The sequence below is a fragment of the Giraffa tippelskirchi genome, chromosome 5, assembly GCF_054371585.1.
Source record: "Giraffa tippelskirchi isolate mGirTip1 chromosome 5, T2T-mGirTip1v1.2.pri, whole genome shotgun sequence".
Taxonomy (NCBI): domain Eukaryota; kingdom Metazoa; phylum Chordata; class Mammalia; order Artiodactyla; family Giraffidae; genus Giraffa; species Giraffa tippelskirchi.
The window spans coordinates 9830536-9856818 of NC_137279.1; the positions used below are offsets into that span (position 1 = coordinate 9830536).

Genomic DNA, 26283 nt, shown 5'->3' on the forward strand with positions numbered 1-26283 from the left:
GATGCAAACATGTGTTCCATCAACGTCAAGTATCAGTGAAACTGAAGTTCACCCTCCACCTCTTATCATTTTGGATCCTTCAGCTCCACCAACTCCCATGTCTTCTCCTTCCTCCAGTTGGGGACTATTCTTGCCTGTTCACTCGATGCCAGTCCCTGTATGCCAGCTCTTACACTGTACCACTGGACTTTTCCAGATACTGTAAGACTTAAAATGTCTTGTTTTTTGTGTTTATTATGTATTTTTGGTATGAATTTGTGTTTGTTATGTATTTTTGGTATGAAAGTATTATAAACCTACTACAGAATAGTACTTTATAACCAATTGTGTTAGTTGGGTACCTAGGCTAACTTTGTTGGTCTTATAAATAAATTGGACTTTCAAACCTGCTCTCAGAAGGGAACTTGTTCATAGGTAAGGGACTTACTGCACATGTATCAGTAATTTGTTTAAAATTCCTGTGTAATATTTCATTACGTGTATATGCCACAACTTGTTTTTTCATTTGACTATTGATGGATATTTGGGTTTCTTCCTGTTCTTTTTCCACACTGCGCAGGTTGAGGGATCCCTGACCAGGAATCAAACTTGGATCCTGACAGTGAAAAGTGACAAGTCACAACCACTGAACTGCAAGGGAACTCTCTATTCATTTCTGAGAGTAAAATCTATACAAAAATGTTTCTGGAAGCCCTGCGTTGAATGGGTCTTGAGACAAAACGGATACACAGTACAGCAATTGCACTGGTCAGCGGGAAATGTGGCTTGGGACCTCCAAGTATCGACTGTAGCTCTTTTCTCTGGGGGTTTTCAGTTTCTCTAACGAGGGCCCAGCTAAGATGTGTGAACCAGGCTGCCAGTATCCTGGAACTTCAAGTCTTACCACTCCATTACGGAACGTCACTTTGCCCATTTTTTGTTCTGAGTTTTACTCTTCTCTCCAGGTCTTTATTTCAGTTTTTCAGAAAACTCCTTTGGCATAATTACCAAAAGTGAGTGAAGGGGATAAGTCACCACCTCATTTTCAGGCTCCTCCATCTCACCTCAGTCTCCATTCAATTGTCAAGTGATTCTGAGGGTGGGGGGGGGGATTGGGTTTCTGTTATCAATGTATCACTCTGCAGACACTTAGGTTTGATATCCCTCTGATGTGTTAATTCATTTCTCTTTCCTCCATACACTTTCCTTCTTCATATGCTAGGATTTGGGACAATCTACCTCCTGGTTTCCTCAAAAGATGAGTGTGTTTCTCTTTCTTGTTCTTGCTATTTTGGGGTAAATGCCACAGAAGGGGAACAATGGATTCAATGGATTTTCCACCTCCTTGCCCCTCCTGTGTTGACGTTAATAGCGCCTCACCACCAATTCTAAGAAGTACAAAATTCTTAAGAGTTGCTCCTGCTTCTTCCTTCAGGTTCACCTGTGGCAAGCCTCTTTAGACAAGACCCACATAGAGAGACTTACCTGGGGGTCCTCTAGTACACAGTGCTCCCTCACAACCACCTGCCCTGTTGAATTCTCTCACACTGCCGGGAACCTTCCTCCCTGATTATTTCCCTGAAATAGTCAGGACTGCTCAGATGTTGCCTCCTCCACAAAGACTTCCATGGCTTCTCACCAAAGTTCCCCCACATACATCTTATGTAGCATTTGCTGCATTGCATGATCACTGTTCTCCTCACTAGAATGTGAGACTCCTGAAGTTTTATCCTATGAGTGTTTTCACTTCCTTTGACAAACCAAGTAATAATAATGCTTATACAATGCTCACTATGTATACTATGTGCCAAGTACTAAAGACTTTATATTCTGAACTCACTTCTCATAACACTGTAAGGTTGGTATTATCGTCACCCCCATGTTATATATGAGAACACTGTGGTAGAGAGAGGTTAAGTATCCTGCTCAATTCTATTTAATAACAGTAGAGCAGAAATCTGAATCCAGGCGATCTGGCTCAGAGACTATGCTCTGAACCTGACTTTTGAACTAAGTAGTGACTACCAAGTGTCTGCTGAGTGGATTAATAAATGAATGAATGAAGGTATATAGGGGAAAACGAAGGCCTTCAATAGAAGTCAGACAAGCTCGGTTTTACAGATAACTGCATTCTGAAGCAAAGTAAAAGTCTGATTTCATTGACTTTGTTCTCTATGCAGCCCAAGCCATGAAGGCCCAAGGAAAGAGGTCTAGGAAAAGATTTCTGTTGTCTAGTGTTATGGACCAAACATTTGCTTCCCCTCAAAATCCATATGTTGAAGCTCTAAAGTGAAAATTGCTCAGTCATGTCCAATTCTTCGCGACCCCATGGACGAACTCTCCAGGCCAGAATACTGGGGTGGGCAGCCATTCCCTTCTCCAGGGGATCTTCCCAATCCAGGGATCGAACCCAGATCACCTGCATTGCAGGTGGCTTCTTTACTGTCTGAGCCACCAGGGAAGCCCATAATCCTGCCCCAAGTGTATTTGGAAACAGGACCTCTAAGGAAGTAATTAAGGTTAAATGAGGTCATAGGTGTAGCTTTCTAACAGGATTAATGTTCTTAAAAGAAAAGACACCAATACCTCCCCAAACTACCAATGTATGCATGAAGGAACAGAAACGGAATTTGCCTTGATCATGGGCTTCAAATCTCCAGAACTGTGAGAAATTAAATTTCTGTTGTTTAACTCACCCAGTCTGTGGTATTCTGTTACAGCAACTCAAGCTGACTAATACAGTTTCTAATGCCTGATGTTGATATTCCTTCAGTGTTTTCAGGAACCAGTTGCTTTAAATGTTCTCTCTCCCTTGAAACTGGATTTGACCTTCCTGTGTTTTGCTTGTTTGTCTTGACTTGGGTTTCTGTTGAAAGGAAATTTTAAGACTCCATCCAATCTGGCCTTCTTTTTCCATAGGTATGTCACTATTTGATTTTCTATTTTTTCCTTCAATATCCCTTGCAACTACAGACTTTTTGACTTTTCATCCACCTTAGCTAGCTAATTCTCAGTCTATGCAGAAATTCAATTTCTCTTCTTTTTTTAAAAAATATTTATTTGGTGCTCGCTTCGGCAGCACATATACTAAAATTGGAACGATACAGAGAAGATTAGCATGGCCCCTGCGCAAGGATGACACGCAAATTCGTGAAGCGTTCCATATTAAAAAAATATATATATATATTTATTTGGCTGTACCAGGCCTTAGTTGCAGCATGCTGGATCTTTTTAGTTGCGGCATATGTGATCTAGCTCCATGACCAGGGATCAAACCTGGGCCCCCTACACTGGGAGTACTTGAGTCTTAGCCACTGGACCACCAGGGAAGTCCCTCAATTTCTCTTCTTAAAAATACTTATCAATAATAAATTACTGATATCAGCCATGTTTACCTTAGTTAATAATGCTAATATATTTTCTTTCCTAATGGTATTTCATTTGGAACTCTGCTATAACTGTGGAGTAATACTTCTAGCTCTCTAAAAGATTTCAAGTTTCAGCTGTTTGTCTGAGGGCTTTAAAAAGAACAAACTTTTTAATTATAAAAATTTCCAGACCCAGGAGTAGAAAGATTACAGCTTCACACAGATCCAACATTATCAAGATTTTTGCCATACTCACTTCATCTATTCCTCTCCTTTTTTCTTGGCTAACATATTGCAAGCAAATCTAAGACATCAAGTTATTAAACTCTATGTATCTCAATATGAATCTCTTAAAAAAGAGACATTTTCTTACAGAAACACAATTCAGTTACCTAATCTAGGAGAATTAACAATAACGCTTTTGTTTGCATGCTTTTGAGTGAAACTATTCATACAGACTTTTGTACTGATATTATGAAAAAGCATGACATTAGTATAGTAATATTCTGTAGACTCCAAACAGTTTTACAGTGAAATTTAGTTATGTGCAAGGTGTTGACCTACCATCCAACTAAAGCTGAGCTCCAGAAGGCCTGAGACAAGTCTTAAAAATACACAGGATCAAGGCTGCAGTCTTTGTATATTATTTTAATAAAAACACACTATTGCATACAAATATACAGATCTCAAGTTGTAACACTCAAATTCAGAATGCAATAAAGTAGCTTTGTAAATTTTCTTCACTGAGACAGACTTTCTCATTCATGATTATTAAGACATAATGAACAAGAGAAGTACATTATTTTCCAGCCTCATGATTAGTAAATTCCTCTGTAAAGGAATGAAGGTATATAATCGTTTGTAAGAAAACAGCTGGCAAATTAGACAGCCCTGCCTACATTGTATTAATGTGAATAAGAGGAACAATAAGAGCTAGAGAAACTCTACTTAAATGTTTAGAAGTATAGGCAATACTGCTTTCTCAGACTTCTTTCTACCAATGATTATATACTTGATATGTAAACATACTCAAATGTAAAAGAGTTCAATATGACTGCATCTGTATTTCTTCCACTGTGACAGTTTGTTTAATGTATTAATCTGATATATATTTTTGAACTGGATTCATCTACAAAAAATAATGAGAAGTCCTGAAAAGAAATTATTAGTTCCAAGTCAACTTATGCCTAAAAGTTAATCTATGGAAAACAAAAGTGTGGGTAAGAAACACCAGCTACATGGCAAGTTTTATTTCTAAGAGAAATTCTTACACAAATAATCATCTTCTTTGTCTTACAAAACAAAACCAAAAAAATTCTAAAATTAATCCCACAAATTCAAATTAGTGGAACTTAGAGTAACAAAGTCAAAGCCAGTCTTGTCATCTGCATGTTAATTTGCTAAATCAAACTGCATTGGGGGAGGTACCCAAGAAAACAACTGTATCTGCTACTGTGCAGAAATGATGATGACTTTCAGCCCTTAAATAAAGATAAATGTTACAGCTCTTTTTTAAACAAAGACGTATATCTGGGAAATCCAGTGGAATATGTTACTTCTGAAATTCCACAAAAGCTGTAAGGCAGCCAAGTGTTCATGGTATTTAAGGGACAGTAAAAGTTTGCACTCTTAATGACTGTTGACAGGCTTTGTGCCAATATTCAAACAATATGCTTTTCATGGACTACGGATGAAAATATTACATCACACCCCAGCACAGCGCTACTATATTTGTATTAAGGAATCACTAGTTATCTGCTGCTTTCAACAAAGTCCTGTCCAGGCATTAGGCTGTAATCTAAATGTTGACAGTGCCTAATTTCACCTCCTAAGATGAACAAAAAGGGCTTATGTATCAAGATTAATTCTCTTTGGCCGCAATGGATACCATTTTCTCTGGGGGCAGTCTTTAGTTTGCTTTCTTCTCAGTACCAAGTCAGTAGTTTTCCTAGTAGAAGTCTCTGCTGGTGTGGTTTCTATTTGTGCTATAAGACTCTCAGGTTTAACATCTGGTTTCCTACAGCAACCGGAAAAGACTTCCTGGTGGACTCTCTGGAGCTGGATAATAGGTTGCATCTTTAAAACTTGGGAAAATCCATCTCCTTGTTCAATTAATGCAGGTAAGGACTTAAAAAACAAACAACAGTAATACTTAACATTAATCTCAGGCTGAAATACAAACACACAGAGATAAGTACAATACTCAAGTATTTAAACTGTTCAGGTCAAGCCTTTTTCTAAAACCTTATTTTTTAGGTCATAGATAATTGACATTACTTTAAAATACCAATTTTAGCTGAGGAATTTTAACCAAAAGCTAAAGCTAAAAAGATATATTCTATTCCTACTTTATAATGCCTGGTAGTAAAATAAAACTAGTAAAACAGGAGGTTAACAGGGACTTCCCTGGCAGTTCAGTGGTTAAGACTTTGTCCTTCCAATGCAGGAGGCGCAGGTTCGATCCTTAGTAGGGCAACTAAGATCCAACATGCCTCACAGCAAGGTGAAAAGATTAAAATACACACACACACACAGAGGAGGTAACAGAATTTCAAAGTTAAAAAATCTAATGTCTGGAATTCTGTATTTTAGGATAGTACGTATTTTAGAAATCTTAAAGGAGGGATCAGTGCATTTTTCCTATAAAGGCCCATAGAATAAACATTTTAGGCTGTGAGGGCCTTTACATTTGTCACAATTATTCAACTCTCCCGTTCTAGTGTTAAGAGGCCATGCATGCATGCATGCTCAGTCACATCCCACTCTTTGCAACCCCTTGGACTAAAGCCCACCAGGCTCCTCTGTCCATGGAATTTTCCAGGCAAGAATACTGGAATGAGTTGCCATTTCCTACTCTAGGGATCTTCCAGACCCAGGGATTGAACCCGTGTCTCCTGCACTGGCAGGCAGATTTTTTACCACCATGCCACCTGGGAAGCCCCAAAGAGGCCATATACAATAAGTAAATGAAAGTACATGGCTCAGTTCCAAAACAATTTTATTTACAAAAACAGGTGGCAGGCTGGGTTTTAGCCTGGCCCACCATGGTTCGCCAACGTCTGATTCAGAACATGCTGTGAGAGAAATGTGAGTATCAGAAAATCATGGGATCAATACACATCACAAAAGAAGGTTATAGAAAGTAATCAAAACAGAGGAGATTCTGAAGCAGTTTAAAAATAATTTTCATGTACTAGAAATCCAAATGTTTTTTGTTTGGGCAAAATACATGTCAAGAATATAGACATTTTATTATAATAATATTAAAACTCCAAGTTGGATATGCAGTTGATGGAAGAAATTTTCACATATTGAGGTATGAGGAAGTCACTCTGGTTTATATATGATTTAGTTTGAACTGTATGCTAACTCAAACAGCCTGTCTATGGCCTGTCAAACATACCTTGTACTTCTGCTTTCACCATTAAAGAAAAGAATGTGCTCATCATCCAGTTACACAAAGGGCTAAGGCACGACCCACTGCAGTCACCCAAGGCAAGGAGACCTGAGGGGAACTCGGGATGGGAAAGCCAAGTGAAGCATTCTGTGCTTTGGATACACAGGCTCCCAGACAGTTAAGATGCACATTTAAGGACAGATCTCAATGACCCCAGATTCTTGCATCTTCCCATACACGGAAAAAAACACTAAAATCATTAACTTGGGATATCTGTTCTTTGTGCTTAGCAGTACTCTTTTACCGAGTTGCAATCTTGACAACATTTTTTTCCCAGCCAAAAAATTCATATATACTGGGTCCTCCCTTACCCCTACCCCATCAAAGCTACTAAAAAGCTCTTTCCTGGGCTATAACCCTCAGTTTGACTCTAATAAACCTCTTCTGCTATTCTTATTATATATTATTTACTGATTATTTGCATCAATACAGTATAATACAGTGGTTAAGAGTGCCTGTTCTGGAGCTAATCATTCAGGGTTTAAATCCTGGCACAATTATCTGTTTGGGCAATCTACTTAGCCCCTCTAATTTCCTGATCTGTAAAACAAGGAAGTAGCAGTACTTCTCTCAGAGGGATAGAGTAAGGATTAAATGAGGTAATACAATATATGCAAAATAGTTAGACGGGGCCTAATCCATACTAAATGCTGACTAAATGTTAGTATTATTATCCAAAATTGTTCGATGGATTTCTAACTCTCAGAACTCAAAAAATATAACCAACCTTTAAAGAAAGTTAAGTTCAAGTGTTAGTTGCTCAGTCGTGTCTGACTCTTTGCAACCCCATGGACTGTAGCCTGCCAGGCTCCTCCGTCCATGGAATTCTCCAGGCAAAAATACTGCAGTGGCTAGCCATTCCCTTCTCCAGGGGATCTTCCCTATGCAGGGATCGAACCCAGTTCTCCTGCATCGCAGGCAGATTCTTTACTGTCTGGGTCACCAGGGAAGCCCAACCTTTAAAGAAGCCAGGTATAACACTGGCACACAGTAGGTACCTAAAAAATGGTAATTATTCTGAATGTTACAGTCATTTAATAACTTCATTAAAGATCTATTTAAAAGACTACTGAGAATTCCTATTACAACAGACTAAGGCACATATGAATGCTAAAGGCAAATACCTAGCTACACATGTTCTTCACTTATAATTTAGTAGGTAGTTACCTTCATGGCTTCACTGATCTCCTTAGCTACTGTTTCTCCTCTGCACCTCAAGTTTTCCATCCGAGGGGCTGCAAAGAAACCACCAAATAGTATTTTAGGCTTTTTAACCTAATACCAAGTCATAAAAGACATGCAGGTGCTACCTGGACAATAAACTGTGAGGACTCTTCACCTTTACTTAACAAGAAAATCAGAAGTTATTCTATATAGAAAACAGAAGATCAGTGAAATAACATACTCTATTTATTTGAATATGACAAGGGGGGAGGAAATAATCTTAAAAGAGTGTGGATAATATACCAGTACAAAGTACAGGATGTTGAAATGGTGAAAATTAGGAAGCACAATATATCTACAGATGAGATGGCCTTATTAAAAGTGTTATGTCAAAATAATTCCCTACATTAAAACATTGGAAAGTATAGGGATTAAAGCCAATAGAAAACATTATCTCCTACTTTGAAATTCCACCACAAGTCAAATTACATTCAGTAATCACATCCACTTAAAAAGAATTCAGAGATCATACAGTCATACTGTTAAAAGGTGATGGGGAATAAAGAATGGATTAAGACGAGAACAGAAATATGAGAACTATAGAGAAGATGGCATTTCCCAGGTGGCACAGTGGTCAAGAATCCACCTGCCAATGCAAGAGATGGAAGAGACGTGGGTTCGATCCCTGGGTCAGGAAGATCCCCTGGAGGAGACAATGGCAACCAACTCCAGTATTCTTGCCTAGAGAATCCCATGGACAGAGGAGCCTGGCGAGCTACAGTCCATGGGGTTGCAAAGACTCAGACATGACTCTGTGACTCAACATAAGTGGTTGACCTTTGTGGACAGATTCAGAGTAAGAATAAAGACAAGCAATCGAATTAAAAATTTAATAGTCACATAATTTATCACTGTACAAAAAGTTTTTAATATACAGTGTAGTAATAATAGGAAGTATTTAAAAATAATTTTTATTAATAAAAATGAGATTCCTACATTTTGTGTGCTTCTGTTAATTCAGTAACATTTGGTTCTATTAAAAAGACAAATCTTCCATTACATATTTCCCATTAGCTTTATTCTACACACTGTACCAAAATCCTTTGCAAGTAAAAATGTTGTTGGAAATTTCTAAGTAATTCATCTTTTGAAAAAAGGGAGTATCAAAGTTGTAAATGGATCTAAAACATTTCATAATCAGACTGCTAAAATGCAACTCTGGTTGCAAAGACTTTAGTTCAATTTACCTTTCCTGCATATGTAATTTAACAGAGATAGAAAGAATATTTGAAAAAATATGATGATTAAGTCAGAACTGGGGCTACCTCTGAGAGCAGCAGGATACTGACCAGTAAGGAATGTAAGCAAACTTTTTCGGGTACAGAGTGTCTGTAAAGTTGGGAAGCAGGATAAATATGTGTTAGCTACATTTGCAAATAATATAGTCAATATTTTCTTCAACTTCAAGTTACCTTTTCAAGTAAAATTTAAAGCAATGGATCTAACTGTTAAAATGTAAAAAATGAAATAAATAGGCTGTTTTCCTGATGTTTCCAGATTTTTGGACACTGTGACTTTATTTATTGTACATATGAAAACATAATGGGCATATTATTTGAAAATGTATTATACTATTTAAAAATAGCTTTATCCTATGTTAAAGAAGTTGTGGTACATATACACAATGGAATATTACTCAGCCATAAAAAGGAACACATTTGAATCAATTCTAATGAGGTGGATGAACCTAGAGCCTATTATACAGCGTGAAGTAAGTCAGAAAGAGAAAGATAAATATCATATATTAATGTACATATATGGAATCTAGACAAATGATACTACTGAAGAATTTATTTGCAGGGCAGCAGTAGAGAAACAGAGAATAGACTTATGTACATGGGGAGACGGGACGAGAGGGTGAGAGGTATGGAGAAAGTAACATGGAAACTTACATTACCCCATGTAAAATAGACAGTCAGTGGGAATTTGCTGTATGTCTCAGGAAACTCAAACAGGGGCTCTGCATCAACCTAGAGGGATGGGATGGGGAGGGAGATGGGAGGGAGGTTCAAGAGGGAGGGGATATATGTACACCTATGGCTGATTCAGGTTGAGGTTTGACAGAAAACAACAAAATTCTGTAAAGCAATTATCCTTCAATTAAAAAATGAATAAATTAAATATATATATATTAAAAAACATAAAAATAGGTTTATCCTCTGTTTCCCAACTCTGCAGACAATATCTAGATCCAAGTGGCAGTTACATGCTTTAATATGTATGTATGTGTACAAATTCATCAAGCTATGTACTGTATATTATAACTTTATACAAACATACACATAATAATGAACAAAATCTTTTTCAACATTACTCTAGAAAGTTGTCTTCAGTTCAGTCACTCAGCACGAAGTAACACATGTAACTTAACAAAAATCTTCTTCTATAAACCCACACCAATGGACAATAGCTGTTTTCCATCTGTTGCACAAGCAATAACAATGTAAAAAGTGCCAAGTAGTTTGGGTTTGCATGTAAAATGAAGTCAGGTCCCAGGCTTGGATAACTACGAACAGATCTTCACACATGAATGTTTGGTGGAACATTCTAAAGTTGTGCTGGACTTACACTGCGTTTAGTATTCTTGGCCCCTGACTATAAAATGCCAGCTATGCCTCCCATTAGTGCTCCAACTAAAAATTTCCCCCTATTTCTCAAAGGACCGCTAGGGGGCAGTACGGCCCCCCAGTGAGAACCATGGTGCTCCTATTTTTCAGAATTTCCTTGGGAACAAGAACTTATTCTCTTAATCTTGGACTCCCTCCTGCTGAACACAGTGCCTGACTTGTAGAGTAGGTGCTTGAAAAGTATGATGGATGAAGGCTATGAGAAAGTTTGCCATGGAGGCACAAAGGTGAGGTCAATCCAACACGGGAATTGAAAGGAGAGTAAAAACTTCATAGATGTTCTAAGAGCTGTCTAGACTAAGAAGATTTCGTACTGGGTGGCTGAGGGTGAGTGGAAATAGGAGGTAGGTGGTAGAGGATGTCTATACCAAAACAAGAGAATAAATCAGGAAGGAAGAAAACACAGGAACCAGGAAACATGATCCAAAACATAAAAGAAGTAAAGGAAACTCCCAGGATGGTGAGGAAAGAAACAGACGGAATGAAAGCTCTTCAGCGGGCCTAAAGAGCCAACAGTCCAAATTAGAACAGGAAGACAAAAGCCTCCCAGAGGAATCCCTCCAAGAAAGAAGGAAAGGGTTTTAAAAGTGGATTTGATGGAAGTGTTTACTATATTGAGAGGAATTTTACAGTTCTATTGAAGTGTTTGGGAAAGAATTAGTGAAAGACACATCAGCAAACAAAGCAAACAGAAAAATAAAGCATTCCAAAGTGGGGGGTAGAAAGATGTTCAAGAAAGAAAATATACTCATAGTATGATTACCTGACTCATATTGAAGAACATTTACATAGTCATAACAATATCAATGCTTAATACTACTGATGATTCTTTACAAAAATAAAAGATTAAAAGTGAAGCTGATGAGTGCAGATTATTCTTTTGAGAAACTTGGCTATGAAAAGGAGAGTTCAGGTAAAAGAAACAAAAAGGAATGAAAGTTTTCCCTACACGTGATCTTCTGATAGTGCATTTCTGTAGTATTATGGGCTGTCATACAATGCCAATCAATCTTATGTATTAAGTTTAGCAACTCTGTGATGGAAGCAGGTTTCATCAGCCTCTTTTTTTAGATGGGAAAAAAGAAGCTGTGAGAGCTGAGAAATGTATCTGAACTAAACGAATAACTGAATAAACACTAAATAGAGTTAGAAACTCACAGCACACACTCTTCTATATTCTATATGTAACTTTCCAAAATACCACTTTGCCAGGAATTATAGTATACTCATATGAATATAAGTTAACAGTCAAATATTTTGCTACAATAAAAATCTTTTAAAATAAAAGTAAATTATGCCTAGCAAAGAATTTTTAAAAGTCTAGAGTTAAGTTTGTTTCAACTATTAACATTTAAGTACTGTTTTGTTTTATTTTTATTTAAGTAAATTAAATTCCTTTCTTTGAAAACTAAGGAGCATCAATAATTTTAGGAATAAAACCAAACACACAAAGATTTAAAAGAACCCAAAATGGGGGGGGGGGGAATAAACACACAAATATGGTCACTAAAAATGAAATACGTCGTCTGTAAATGTACCAGAAAAGCATTCACCAACACTAACATCTCTGCTCAGGAATTCAAAATACACAAACTTTTCAATTCCTCACTTAAGATTACTTTAAATGAATGTTTCACTTGCTATAAGTAGTAAGAGCATGCAGGTACTCCTGATAAACAAACATCTGACTTAGGAATGTCTCACATCCAGATGGCTGGTCCCTGCCATGCAGGAGATGGATGGGCTTCCTGCAGAAGCATTCCCAACGGCTCTCTCCATCACCTTAATGGGAACAACTTCATGGCATCATTATTCATCGTCTCACCTCAAACAAAGGTATCACTGAGCCCAAATGATTACCTCCAAATTCTATTTAAATGTCACGCAGTAGAACTAACGTGCATCTGAAGTGTGATTCTCCTAACATTTTTCATCATAAATGTAGTATTTCAGCTACACTATATGTTACATGGGGCTTCTCAGGTAGCTTAGCGGTAAAGAATTCTGCAATGCAGGAGACACGGGTTCAATCCCTGGGTTGGGAAGATTCCCCGGAAGAGGGCATGGCAACCCACTCCAGTATTCTTACCTGGAAAATCCCATGGACAGAGGGCCCTGGCGGGCTACAGTCCATAGAGTCGGACACAACTGAGTGACCAAGCACACACATGTTTACATAGGTCTTTAAAGGGTAGCCTAGAAAGTTATTTATTTATAATACCATTTGGAAATTTTTTCAGGCGGGAAATACAGTTCAAATTTCAAAGCTCAGATTAAGTATAAATGTCTGAAACATAACCATTTGTAAGTGGGTGACTACCTGTAAATATTCTAACAATGGCTTAAGCAAGCCGTCATTATTAGGAAAAAAGAGGAACTCTAAGTCCTTTGCCTGTAGGGTCAGCAAAAGAACTATCATAAAGTCTACTACAGAGAAACTTAAAATAGATCCTTGTCATCACTACATGTTTAGTGAAGGACAGGAAATAATAAAAAGGGAGTCTCGTCGACTAATTTCAAATAACTTTTTAAAAAAGTTGATGATATGGAAGGAATGATTAGTTTCACTAGTAGGATCACAAAAGGCTATAAATGACAAGTGAAAACTCATCCTATTGGTAGGGAGTTAATTAGAAGACTGCTGCAAAGATATATATATATAAAAGTTTGCTGTTAAAAATGTGGAAGTTAGGCACCCTTGAGTACACTGCCTTCCCTAGTCACTTGCTTTCTAAAACACAGGGAAATGAAAAAGTGGAAATGAAAGATTGAGTAATCAACCTTGTTTGCTTTTAGGTCATTGCACCGACTAAACTAGGAAACATGAAATTCCAAAAGCCTGCACAAATTCATAAATTCAGCAAGAAAAAAAAAGCATTAACTGAGTGTTTCCTTTCCATTTCCACTGTATTTTATGAACATGTACGAGCAAGCATGTATAACATAGGATGTTTGGCTTGTACTAGTTTCTAAAAAGGGTAACTAAATGCATGAATAAGAACCATGAGTTAAAAATCAGCATCCCTGGTGAAAAGGAAACCAAAAACTAAGCAGTGATTTATGACTTTCTGGATGATAACACTTTGCCACAATTTAAACCCATCTGTTTAACACACATGCTAGGATCCTCGGCATCCACTCCCACCTGCACCTCACCAGCCTCTTCAGTACTCAAGAACTGCATCTGTCTTAAGGTACCACAAATTTTCAAACTCCTAGCTTGTGTTATCTGGTCTCAGTCAAGACTCTAACCTTCTCCTATAATGCTCTGTCCCTCTATTCCTTCCACTACAGCCTCAGTAGTCTCTTGTTCTATGAATATTCAAGCTCATTCTTAGGAACCTTGTTCTAGCTCTTCTAACTGAGAAGTTCTTCCTCTTGATTGTCACAAGATAAATTCCTTCTTGCTACTTCCTCAGAAAAGTGTTTCCCATCACCTAAACACATCACCCTAGCACTGATGTTATTTATTTTTCTATTTGTTGATACTTTCCTTCTCCCACTAGAACATAAGCTCCACAGAGCAAGAACCCTGTCTGTGTCGTTCACCATTACATCCTCCACAGTGAGAATAGTTCTGGCATATAGTAGACACTCAATAAATATGCCGAATGCATGGGTGAATAATAGTCATGAGGTAAGTATCTATTGAGCATGATGCTATATGCTGGCTTCATATAATGCAAACAAAAATCCGAAGTAAAAAGCTCATGAAGCTTTCAGTTTTGTGAGAAACCATAAAGAAACAAACAAGCACATGTCGTAACAAATGGTATCATGGAAATAAACAAGTATTATGAGAGAAGTGGGGAAAGATCACTTTTACCAGGGTGGGTAGGGAAGACCTCTCTGCGGAGGTAGCATTTAAATAAGAAAAACTGAGACGATGTCAACCTTAGAAGTACTGGAGGAAGTAAACTCATACCCTTATGATCATTTTATCTATGACAAAGAAGGCAAAAATATACACTGAATAAAAGATAGTCTCTTCAACAAGTAGTGCTGGGAAAACTGGACAGCTACAGGTAAAAGAATGAAATCAGAACATTCTCTAACACCATATACAAAAGCAAACTTTGTTAAAATGGGTTAAAAATCTACATGTAAGACTGGATACTATGAAACTCCCAGAGAAAAACAGGCAGAACACTCTGACATAAACCACAGTAGTATTTTTTTTGGATTTGTCTCCTAGAGTGATGGAAACAAAAACAAAAATAAACAAATGGGACATAATTAAACTTAAAAGCTTTTGTACAGCAAAGGAGACCATCAGCAAAACAAAAAGACAATCTGAGGAAAAAATACTTGCAAACTATATGACTGACAGGATTAATTTCCAAAATATACCATCAGCTCATATAGCTCAATAAAATAAAAAAAAAATCAAAAAATGGACAGAATACCTAAATAGATATCCCTCCAAAGAAGACATACAGAAGGCCACCAGGCACATGAAAAGATGCTCAACACTGCTAATTATTCAAGAAGTGAAAATCAAAACTACAATGAAGTATTACCTCATACCAGTCAGAATGGCCATCATCAAAAAGGCTATACATGACAAACCCTGGAAAGGGGGTGGAGAAAAGGGAACCCTCCTACAATACTGATGGGAATGTAAATTGGTGCAGCCACTATGGAGAATGGTATGGCAATTCCTTGGGGCTTCCCTGATAGCTCAGTTGGTAAAGAATCCGCCTGCAATGCAGGAGATTCTGGTTCGATTCCTGGGTCGGGAAGATCCCCTGGAGAAGGGATAGGATACCCACTCCAGTATTTTTGGGCTTCCCTTGTGGCTCAGGTTGTAATGAATCCGCCTGCAATGCAGGAGACTCTGGTTTGATTCCTGGGTCAGGAAGATCCCCTGGGGAAGGGAAAGGCTACTCACTCCAGTATTCTGGCCTGGAGCATTCCAAGGACTGTATAGCTCATGGGGTCGCAAAGAGTTGGACACGACTGAGCAACTTTCACAGCAATTCCTTAAAAAACTAAAAACAGATCTCTCAGCAATTCCACTCCTGGGCATTTATCTGGAGAAAACTGTAATTTGAAAAGACACATAACCAACACTATGTTCACAGCAGCACTATTTACAATAGCCAATCAAGACATGGAAACAAACTAGGTGTTCATTGACAAATGAATCAACAAAGAAGATATGGTACATACACACAATGGAATACTTCTCAACCACAACAAAGAATGAAATGCCATTTGCAGCAACACTGATGGACCTAGAGATTAGCATACTAAGTGAAGTTAGACAGAGAAAGACAAATATCATACAATATTACTTATATGTGGAATCTTAAAAAATGGTACAAATGAACTTACTGACAAAAGAGAAATAGACTCACAGCCATAGAAAACAAATTTATGGTTACCAAAAGGTAAGAAGGATAAATCAGGAGTCTGAGATTAAAATATACACACTACTATATATAAAATGGATAACCAACAAGGACCTACTCACTACATATTAATAGCATAGGGAACTCAATATCTTGTAAAAACCTACAATAGGAAAGAAACTAAAAAACAAATACACACACACACACACACACACACACACATATACACACACACACAGCTGAACCACTTTGCTGAAAGAGGGGGTCTATAGAGGGCTAGAACATAAGGAAAGCTTTTGAAATGAATCTGAAAGGGCCAGGTCACATAAAGGAACGCTAAGAAGGTTGAAGTCTATTATGTATTCTTTAAAATTGGAAGACTTTAGGGTTTTAAGCAGAGAGGAATGAAAGTTGATTTGTGTTTTTAAGAGTATCCTAAATTTCTAGTCAAGCTGGTCTTGGAAGTTCATAAACTCCCCACTTTTGTCCAAAGTACCAATGGATACAGAAAAATTTTAAAGACAAATTCAAAGCATGTACAAAGTAAATTTCTATGAACCAGAAAAAAGTAGAAGAGAAAAAGCTGTTAAGTCAGGCTAAAGTTACAGATCCACTGGAGGGCAGATGGAAGGTAGGCAGTAAGTAACCAGGAATTTGCTCCCCACAAGATAAAAAGGTATCAACATGCACCAGATGGGCAGGAAATGGGGAGAGCTGGCCTCATACATGAAACCAAGGACTCAAATAGAGTTTTCCTACCCTGGAAAGGAGGCAGGGGAAAAAAAAACCACCTGAGCAACTGAGCTGCAGCATACTTAAAGCTACACTAGTTGATGGGAAGGAGAAAATTCCTCAAAGCCAGGGCCTATAATAAGCTGCCTGCTGACTTAATGACTAGATTCACTATCGTCAATATTACAGTGGAACAGGGGCCCTCCCAGTGTCAACTTAAGATGTGGTTCTTGCCTGGGACTGTTCAAGGGCCAGACAGAAGGCAACCACAAAACTACTAGACAGCAAGAGGGGAAGCGGCAGTAAGAAAATAAGCACATGAAAAACTCAGTCAAGAAACACTTGCTAAGCAAAATTCTTAAATACATGAAGAAATTACAACCATGAAAGACAGCCAATGTAACCAAAGTCAAGGAGAGGAATTTGCTGCAGATAAAATAAAAATAGAGCAATACGAAAATGATTTTTAAAGGTTTAGGATCCTTCAATAGCTAAAGAAAGGCTTCCCAGGCGCTACTGGTAAAGAACCCACCTGCCAATGCAGGAAACTTAAGAGACATGGTTCTGATCCCCAGGTCAGGAAGATCCCCTGGAGGAGAGCATGAAAACCCACTCCAGTATTCTTGCCTGGAGTATCCCATGGACAGAGGAGCCTGGTGGGCTACAGTCCAGAGTGTCACAAAAAGTTGGACACAACTGAAGCAACTTAGCATGCATGCAATAGCTAAAGGAAATCATAACAGACATTACAGAAGAAAAATAAATCATGAAATAAAACAAGAATAGTATAAAAATAGAAGAAATGATAAAGAAGCAAAGTTGAAAGATTAAGTTAAAGATTTTCTAGCAGATGGGAGTCCTCAGACAAAGTATACACGGAGTTGTGAGTAGCAGATGAGAAGAGGAAGCAAGTAAAACAAATTAAAAAATTCCCCCTACTCAAAACCAAAACAAAAAGTGGGTACTCTATTTAAATAAAATTGTGTGTATGTGTACAAAAGCATAAAAGAATTACCAATAAGCACAGAGATGAACCATATGTTACATAGTTGAATGAAAAAAAAATCACAGAACATATTGTATTTATTGTATATATATAAACAACTCAAAACTCCATATGCCTATCCACCCACATACAAATGTATTGATAAAGATCTAAGATTAGACATATCAAGCAGTTATAGTAATTGTCTATTTGAAGGTGTGTGACATCAGATAGACTGGGGAAGACAAGTAGGTTGGATTTTCGTTTTCTACTATATATACACCATTGATTATTTAAGTTTATATTAAGCTTACATTTATTAAGAGCACAAAACAAAAACTAATTATAAAAACATAACACAATTTAAAATACAACCACAGTTTAAAATATAATGTGAGATCTATGGTAGTTGAATTGGAGGATTCTCCCATATATTTATAAGAGTAAGGTATAGATAGTCTGAATACATAAATCACTGTTCTATAAAATAAACTATGCTCCCCAAATGTCTAGTATGTATGTATTTCAATATGATAATACGAAAAGAGAAAAATGGATAAATGGATTCACACCAGATTAGTGCTGTATCTCTGAAGGAGCAGTGGATGGGAAAGGAGGAAGAGGCCAAAAATAAAAGTTAAACGCTATCCTTATTTATAAAATTTTAAAAGAACATGTATAATTATGCACTTATTTCATAAATATTTCCTAAGTGTACTATGTCAGATAATGATCTTAAAGCTAAGGGATACAGAAGTGGACAAAACAAAGTCCTTGTTCACAGGGAGTTTATAACACAGTGAGGAAAAGGGATGAAGACAATAAAACAAACAGAAATTACATAATGTCTGTAAGTAGTGGGGGAAATAAAGCAGGTTAGGGTGACAGAGTATGACCAAGGGGCTCAGGAAGGGATCTGACCCAGACTGTCAGCGAAGACCTCTCTGATGAGGTGATACTTGAACAGAGCTGAATGAAGTGCGGTCGGGCAGGTAGTTTTAGATAAGGAACCAGGGAGCAACAAGTGTGAAAACCACAGGGCCAGTGCGTGTTTGGCACATCTTGGGTGAAACAGCAAGAATGCTAGTGTGGCTGGAGCTCAGCAGACAAAGGTGAGAGTGCTAAGAAACTAGGGTCAGAGATGAAATCTGAGGAGCAGCCAGGGACCAGGTCAGAGGGGACCTGCAGACCAAGGGAAGTATGATGGGGAGCCACTGGAGACTTTGAAGCAGGGACCGATGCACCCTGATTGTGCTTGAGAAAGAATCCCCTGGATGCCATGTGGCAAACGGAAATGGAAGGAGACCAGCAGACTACTATAGGAGTTCACTAAGAGAATATGGAGACAATGACAACAGCAGTAGAGATGGATTTGATAGGAAGTAATTGAAATTGAAATGTGTTCAACGTCAAGGCAGCAAGATTTGCAGGTGGATTGAAGAGGTAGCAATAAGCAATATATTATAATACTAGTCACTGGTTATAAACATGTTAATAGTGGTTATCTTGAGTACATGATTCTGTGTGATTTAAACTCATTTCTTATGCTTTTAACACTTTTGGAATGTCAATGCATTTTAATATAATCAAGAAAAAGCAAGAAAGTTATTTTCATTGTTAAAAAAAAGTGCACCCTAAGCACCATGTTAGGTAAATAAAAAATAAACACCTAAACATATTGTGCTAAAACTGTAGAACATTAAGAATACACACAAAAAATTATGAAAAATCAGGACAGAAAATACAGATTACCAATTAAAGAGTGACAATTAGTCTCTGAGCAGACTTATCATCAACTATGAGTACCAGGCCTCCAGATTGGAAAGGAAGAAGTAAAACTATCTGACTTGTCGATCACATGATATAATCTTTTATGTAGAGAACTCTAAAGAATCCACTAAAAAACTATTAGAACTAAGAAATGAGATCAGCAAGGTTGAAAGATACAAGATCAAGATATAAACATCAATCCTATTTCTATACAGTAGCAATAAACAAACTATTTTTTAATTCCATTTACATTAGCAACAAAATACTGACACATGCTATAACACAGACCTTGAAACATTATGCTAATTCAAAGAAGTCATTCTTAAAGGATGACATATTACATGATTTAACTTATATGAAATGTCTAGAATAGTCAAATCTATAGAGACAAAAAGCAGATGAGTGCTATAAAGTTCTAGACACAAATAAGAAGGAAAATTGAGGGAGGGATGTGCTTCTTCAGTGGGTAGAGTATAATAAAGTCCTTTTCTTGCCTAGGAGGGAACCTGAAATACTGTATAACTCCTGACTATGTCAGATAATTTTAGAACTATAGTATGCTAAAATTTTAACAGGTAACATTAAAGGAAAAGAAGCATAGCAGATAGCTTTCAAACCAGAAAAAAAGGAAAATAAGAGATAAAGAAAAATCTATCAACATGGCAGATGGCAAAAAAAGAGAAAAATACGTAAGACTCCTACATTTGGAAATGAAAAAATATTTGGAGTTAAACTATGAAAGTTCTACATGTTGAGTCTTGAGGATATGGCTAACGCAGGACTTAGAGATACATCTGTAGACTTATTTACTAAAAAATTAAGACTGCAGTAAACTAATGAAGTGTTTAACTCACTAAGTTAAAAATAACACATAAAACTCAAGAAAGCAGGAAGACCACACTAAAGATAAGATCAGAACTCAAGGAACCAGAAAAGTGAAAAACAATAGAGAAACTCAGCAAAACTAAAAGATGACTCTCTGGAAAGACCAATTAAAAACAAAGAAATCTAGAGCAAGATATCAAGAAAAAATAGAAAGCAAAAACAAACAACATTAAGAAATAAGCATATGTGGAACAGAAATTTTTAAAATTATAAGCAACTACCATAAAGTTTCATGCCAATATACTGAACACATGGATGAAACAGACTGTTTTTCAAACAAATATTACCAAAATTGATTTAAGAAAAAAAAAAAACCTGAAGAAATCGATAACCATTAGATATACTAAACCAGTTTATAACTAGGCTCAGACAGTTTTATACATGAATCTTACCAACTCTTCAAAGACCAAAAACCCTCTAACATTTAGAAACTGTTTCATGAGGGCAGCATAACCTTGGTGACAAAATTGGAAACATTTTAAAACACATTTATTTTTTTGTGTGACTATAGGAGATCAGACCTGGGTGTTCATTGGAAGGACTGATGTTGAAGCTGAAACTCCAATATTTTGGCCACCTCATGCGAAAAGTTGACTCATTGGAAAAGACCCTGATGCTGGGAAGGATTGGGGGCAGGAGGAGAAGGGGACGACAGAGGATGAGATGGCTGTATGGCATCACCGACTCGATGGACATGGGTTTGGGTAAACCCCGGGAGTTAGTGATGGACAGGGAGGCCTGGTGTGCTGCGATTCATGGGGTCTCAAAGGGTAGGACACGACTGAGCGACTGAACTGAACTGAACTGATAGATGCAAATATACTATAATTTAACATAGTATACAAATATAAATAAAATACAGGTAAATTTAATTCAAGTATATAAAAGAAAAAATATACTAATGAGTAAGTGGGGTTTTCCCTCTGAATGCAAAGATAACCATCAGAAAAATCTGTCAGTGTTAATTCACCACACTAGCAGAGTTAGAGACAAAAAGCATAAAATCTAGGGGCATAAGGGAACTTCATGAGTGATGAAAAATTCTGTATCTGAATTGTGGTCATGGTTACAGAGTTGTATACATTTGCCAAAACTCAAACTATACGCATAAAACGGACGTAATTTTATTATACGTAAATTATACCTCAATAACAACCCACTCCAATACTCTTGCCTGGAGAATCCCAGGGACGGCGGAGCCTGGTAGGCTGCCGTCTATGGGGCCACAGGGAGTTGGACACAATTGAAGCAACTTAGCAGCAGCAGCAGCATATCTCATAAAGTTCTATTTTTTAAAAAAACTTATGTATATATAAGGTCATTATAAATAGTTATAAGACAAGCCAAAAACTGAGAGCACATATTTACAGTGCTTATAACACTGATGTCTATAATGTGTGTGTGCATGTGTGTATCTTCATGTGCCTGTGTATATGACTCTCAGAAATGAATAAGGAAAGTTCAAATAACCCAACCAAAGAACAGGCAAAGAATATAAATAGGTAACTCAAGGATGAAGAGTCTCACTTTAAAAACTTCTACATGCCCATCACACTGGTGAAAAAAAAAAAAAAAGTACAGAAAATCTGATGGCAATTAATTTTTGGCAAACTGCAGAGAAGCAAGAACTTTCAAACACTGCTGGTTGAACCATAAACTGATATGACTACTTTGGAGGGGTAGTAAAGCTCAAATGTAATAAAGCTGAACAGAGACAAGCTCTCTGGACCCAGAAATTCTACTTCCAGAAATCTACTTCAGAAGATCTTTGGCATTAAATATGCCACAGTTTACAAGGACACAGGTGTAAAAATATTCATTGTAAAACTGTTCATAACAGCCAAAAAAAGAAAAAGAAACCCAGTGTCCCTCAGCAGAGGAATGGACTTACAGAGAAGTATTCATGCTCGGAATACAGAAACTAAACGAATGCAGATAATGTGTACACAATACTGATGGGGGAAAACAAGTTGCAGGATGATTGGTATGATACAGCTTATGTAAAATTTTTAAAACAAATGCCACACTATGTTTTATGGCTATACATCTATAAAGTAAAAGCATAAAAACATGGATAGGAAGGATCCTCTCAACTTGAGCATAGCACTTACTTCTGAAGTAAGAGGGAGTGGAATGGGATGATAAAAGGGTAAAAACAAATTTCAACTGTATCCATACCTTTTAATTCCTAAGAAGCTCTGACCCAAGTTTGACAGAATAAGAATAGCCCTTAAAAATAAGTAAATTCTCCAAGCCAGGTTTCAACAATACGTGAACCGTGAACTTCCAGACGTTCAAGCTGGATTTAGAAAAGGTAGAGGAACCAGAGATCAAATTGCCAACATCCGCTGGATCATCAAAAAAGCAAGAGAGTTCCAGAAAAACACCTACTTCTGCTTTACTGACTATGTCAAAGTCTTTGACTGTGTGGATCACAATACACTGTGGAAAATTCCTCAAGAGATGGGAATACCAGAGCACCTGACCTGCTTCTTGAGAAATCTGTATGCAGGTCAGGAAACAACAGTTGGAACTGGACATAAAACAACAGACTGGTTCCAAATAGAAAAAGGAGTACGTCAAGGCTGTATACTGTCACCCTGCTTATTTAACTTATATGCAGAGTACATCATGAGAAACACTGGGCTGGAGGAAGCAAAAGCTGGAATCAAGATTGCCGGGAAAAATATCAACAACCTCAGATATGCAGATGACACCACCCTTATGGCACAAAGTGAAAAAGAACTGAAGAGCCTCTTGATGAAAGTGAAAGAGGAGAGTGAAAAAGTTGGCTTAAAGCTCAACGTTCAGAAAACTAAGATCATGGCATCTGGTCCCATCATTTCAAGGCAAATAGATGGGGAACAGTGGAAACAATGGCAGACTTTATTTTTTTGGGCTCCAAAATCACTGCTGATGGTGACTGCAGCCATGAAATTAAAAGACGCTTACTCCTTGGAAGGAATTTATGGCTAACCTAGACAGCATATTTAAAAGCAGAGACATTACTTTGCCAACAAAGGTCCGTCTAGTCAAAGCTATGGTTTCTCCAGTGGTCATGTATGGATGTGAGAGTTGGACTATAAAGAAAGCTGAGCTCCAAAGAATTGATGTTTTTGAACTGTGGTGTTGGAGAAGACTCTTGAGTCCCTTGGACTGCAAGGAGATCCAACCAGTTCATCCTAAAGGAGATCAGTCCTGAGTGTTCATTGGAAGGACTGATGTTGAAGCTGAAACTCCAATACTTTGGCCACCTGATGTGAAGAACTGACTCATTGGAAAAGACCCTGATGCTGGGAAAGGTTGAAGGCTGGAGGAGAAGGGGACGACAGAGGATAAGATAGTTGGATGGCATCACCGACTCGATGGATATGAGTTTGGGTAAACTCCGGGAGTTGGTGATGGACAGGGAGGCCTGGCGTGTTGCAGTCCATGGGGTTGCAAGGAGTCGGACAAGACTGAGCGACTGAACTGAACTGACTAAAAATTAGTGGTAGGTACAAAGATGTTCATTATGTTATACTCCTTATTTCCTATATGTTTGAAATATTTCAAAGGGTTTTTAAAAAATATCAACTCTGTCTGATGGATATGCAATGGACTGGAAGAGAACAAGTGTGAAACAGAAGACCTTCAGGGAAGCGTGTCTAGAAATCTTAGCTAGAGTGATGGTGACTAGATTAGAGGTAATAATAGCAAAGTGGATGAATGTGAGATTATATTTCAAAGGAATAATTTGTAGGACTTATTGATGGACTATATATGAAGAATTCAGGAGAGGAAAGATTCAAGGCTGACTTCTGACTAAAGCAATACAGAGGTGAAGGTGTTATTTACTCAGATGGGGAAAACCGGGAAAGGAATCAGCTGGAGGACACAAAGGAATATTGCTTTATGTTCATCTCTTATTTCTACTCAGACATAAGCTCTTCATGGGGAGAATCTGTCCTCTTTATCTCCATATCCCCCAAAGTTCCTAACATAACTATGCCAAATCATTGTCGTACACATGCGTATGCAATCTCTCGGATTTATCATACTCTACATATGTCAGAAAGAAGAGAGTGAAAAAGCTGGCTTAAAACTCAACATTCAAAAAACTAAGATCATGGCATCCAGTCCCATCATTTCATAGCAAAAAGATGGGGAGACAATGGAAACAGTGACAGACTTTATTTTCTTGGGCTCCAAAATCACTGCAGATGGTGATCACAGCCATGAAATTAAAAGACACTTGCTTCTTGGAAGAAAAGCTACGACAAACCTAGAACATATATTAAAAAGTAGAGGTATCACTTTACCAACAAAGGTTCGTCTAGTCAAAGCTATGGTTTTTCCAGTAGTTATGAATGCATGTGAGATTTGGACCATAAAGAAAGCTGAGCACTAAAGAATTGATGCTTTTGAACTGTGGTGTTGGAGAAGACACTTGAGAATTCCTTGGACTGCAAGGAGATCAAACCAGTCAACTCTAAAGGAAATCAGTCCTGAATATTCACTGGACAGATTGATGCTGAAGCTCCAAAACTTTGGCCACCTGATGAGAAAAACTGACTTACTAGAAAAGACCCTGATGCTGAGAAAGATTGAAGACAGGAGAAGGGGACGACAGAGGATGAGATGGTTGGATGGCATCACCGACTTGATGGACATGAGTTTGAGTGAGTTGGTGATGGACAGGGAAGCCTGGCGTGCTGCAGTCCATGGGGTTGCAAAGAGTCAGACACAGCTGAGCAACTGAACTGAACCGAACCGAAGTGATGACAATTAAGTATTACTCAGTTCAGTTCAGTTCAGTCACTCAGTCGTGTCCGACTCTTTGCGACCCCATGAATCGCAGCACGCCAGGCCTCTCTGTCCATCATCAACTCCCGGAGTTTACCCAAACCCATGTCCATCGAGTCAGTGATGCCATCCAACCATCTCATCCTCTGTCATCCCCTTCTCCTCCTGCCCCCAATCATTCCCAGCATTAGGGTCTTTTCCAATGAGTCAACTCTTCGCATGAGGTGGCCAAAGTATTGGAGTTTCAGCTTCAACATCAGTCCTTCCAATGAACACCCAGGATTGATCTCCTTTAGGATGGACTGGTTGGATCTCCTTGCAGTCCAAGGGACTCTCAAGAGTCTTCTCCAACACCACAGTTCAAAAGCATCAATTCTTCGGCACTCAGCTTTCTTCACCGTCCAACTCTCACATCCATACATGACTACTGGAAAAACCATAGCCTTGACTAGATGGACCTTTGTTGGCAAAGTAACGTCTCTGCTTTTCAATATGCTACCTAGGTTGGTCATAATCTTACTTCCAAGGAGTAAGCTTCTTTTAATTTCATGACTGCAATCACCATCAGCAGTGATTTTGGAGCCCAAAAAAATAAAGTCTGACACTGTTTCCACTGTTTCCCCATCTATTTGCCATGAAGTGATGGGACCAGATGCCATGATCTTAGTTTTCTGAACGTTGAGCTTTAAGCCAACTTTTTCACTCTCCTCTTTCACTTTCATCAAGAGGCTCTTTAGTTCTTCTTCACTTTGTGCCATAAGGGTGGTGTCATCTACATATCTGAGGTTATTGATATTTCTCCTGGCAATATTGATTCCAGCTTGTGCTTCTTCCAGCCCAGTATTTCTCATGATGTACTCTGCATATAAGTTAAATAAGCAGGGTGACAATATACAGCCTTGACAATATACTCCCTTTCCTATTTGGAACCAGTCTGTTGTTCCACGTCCAGTTCTAACTGTTGCTTCCTGACCTGCATACAGGTTTCTCGATTAATGTTTATTGTCAAATACAGTGACTTCTATGATTTTAACCAACTTCAGCCTACATTTACTTCCTCCTCTCAGTTTATCCCATTGGCTTGGAACACTTTGGAAGGGTAGGGGACATGTTAGAA

At 37.9% G+C, this 26283-nt stretch overlaps 1 protein-coding gene and 1 non-coding gene across 6 annotated transcripts in view; one reads left to right on the forward strand and one right to left on the reverse strand.

Annotated features, from left to right (window-relative positions):
- The first annotated feature begins 3042 nt into the window (after positions 1–3042).
- On the forward strand, positions 3043–3149 carry LOC145508029 (U6 spliceosomal RNA). Its single transcript, XR_014055298.1, has one exon. It is a non-coding gene; the product is annotated as a U6 spliceosomal RNA (small nuclear RNA).
- An 826-nt stretch (positions 3150–3975) lies between these two features.
- The window catches only part of NSL1 (NSL1 component of MIS12 kinetochore complex), a 41652-nt gene continuing 19344 nt past the window's right edge, over positions 3976–26283 (reverse strand). Inside the window, exons 5-7 of one of the 5 annotated variants that reach the window (XM_081489789.1) lie at positions 7972–8039; positions 6751–6852; positions 3976–5474 (exon numbers count right to left, since the gene is read on the reverse strand). In XM_081489789.1, the coding sequence (XP_081345915.1) occupies positions 6793–6852; positions 7972–8039 (128 nt within the window). In that variant the 3' untranslated portion in view covers positions 3976–5474; positions 6751–6792. Of the gene's footprint in view, positions 5475–6750; positions 6863–7949; positions 8040–26283 lie in introns of all 5 variants that reach the window. The other 4 variants (XM_081489788.1, XM_081489786.1, XM_081489790.1 and 1 more) reach the window with 4 other exon arrangements.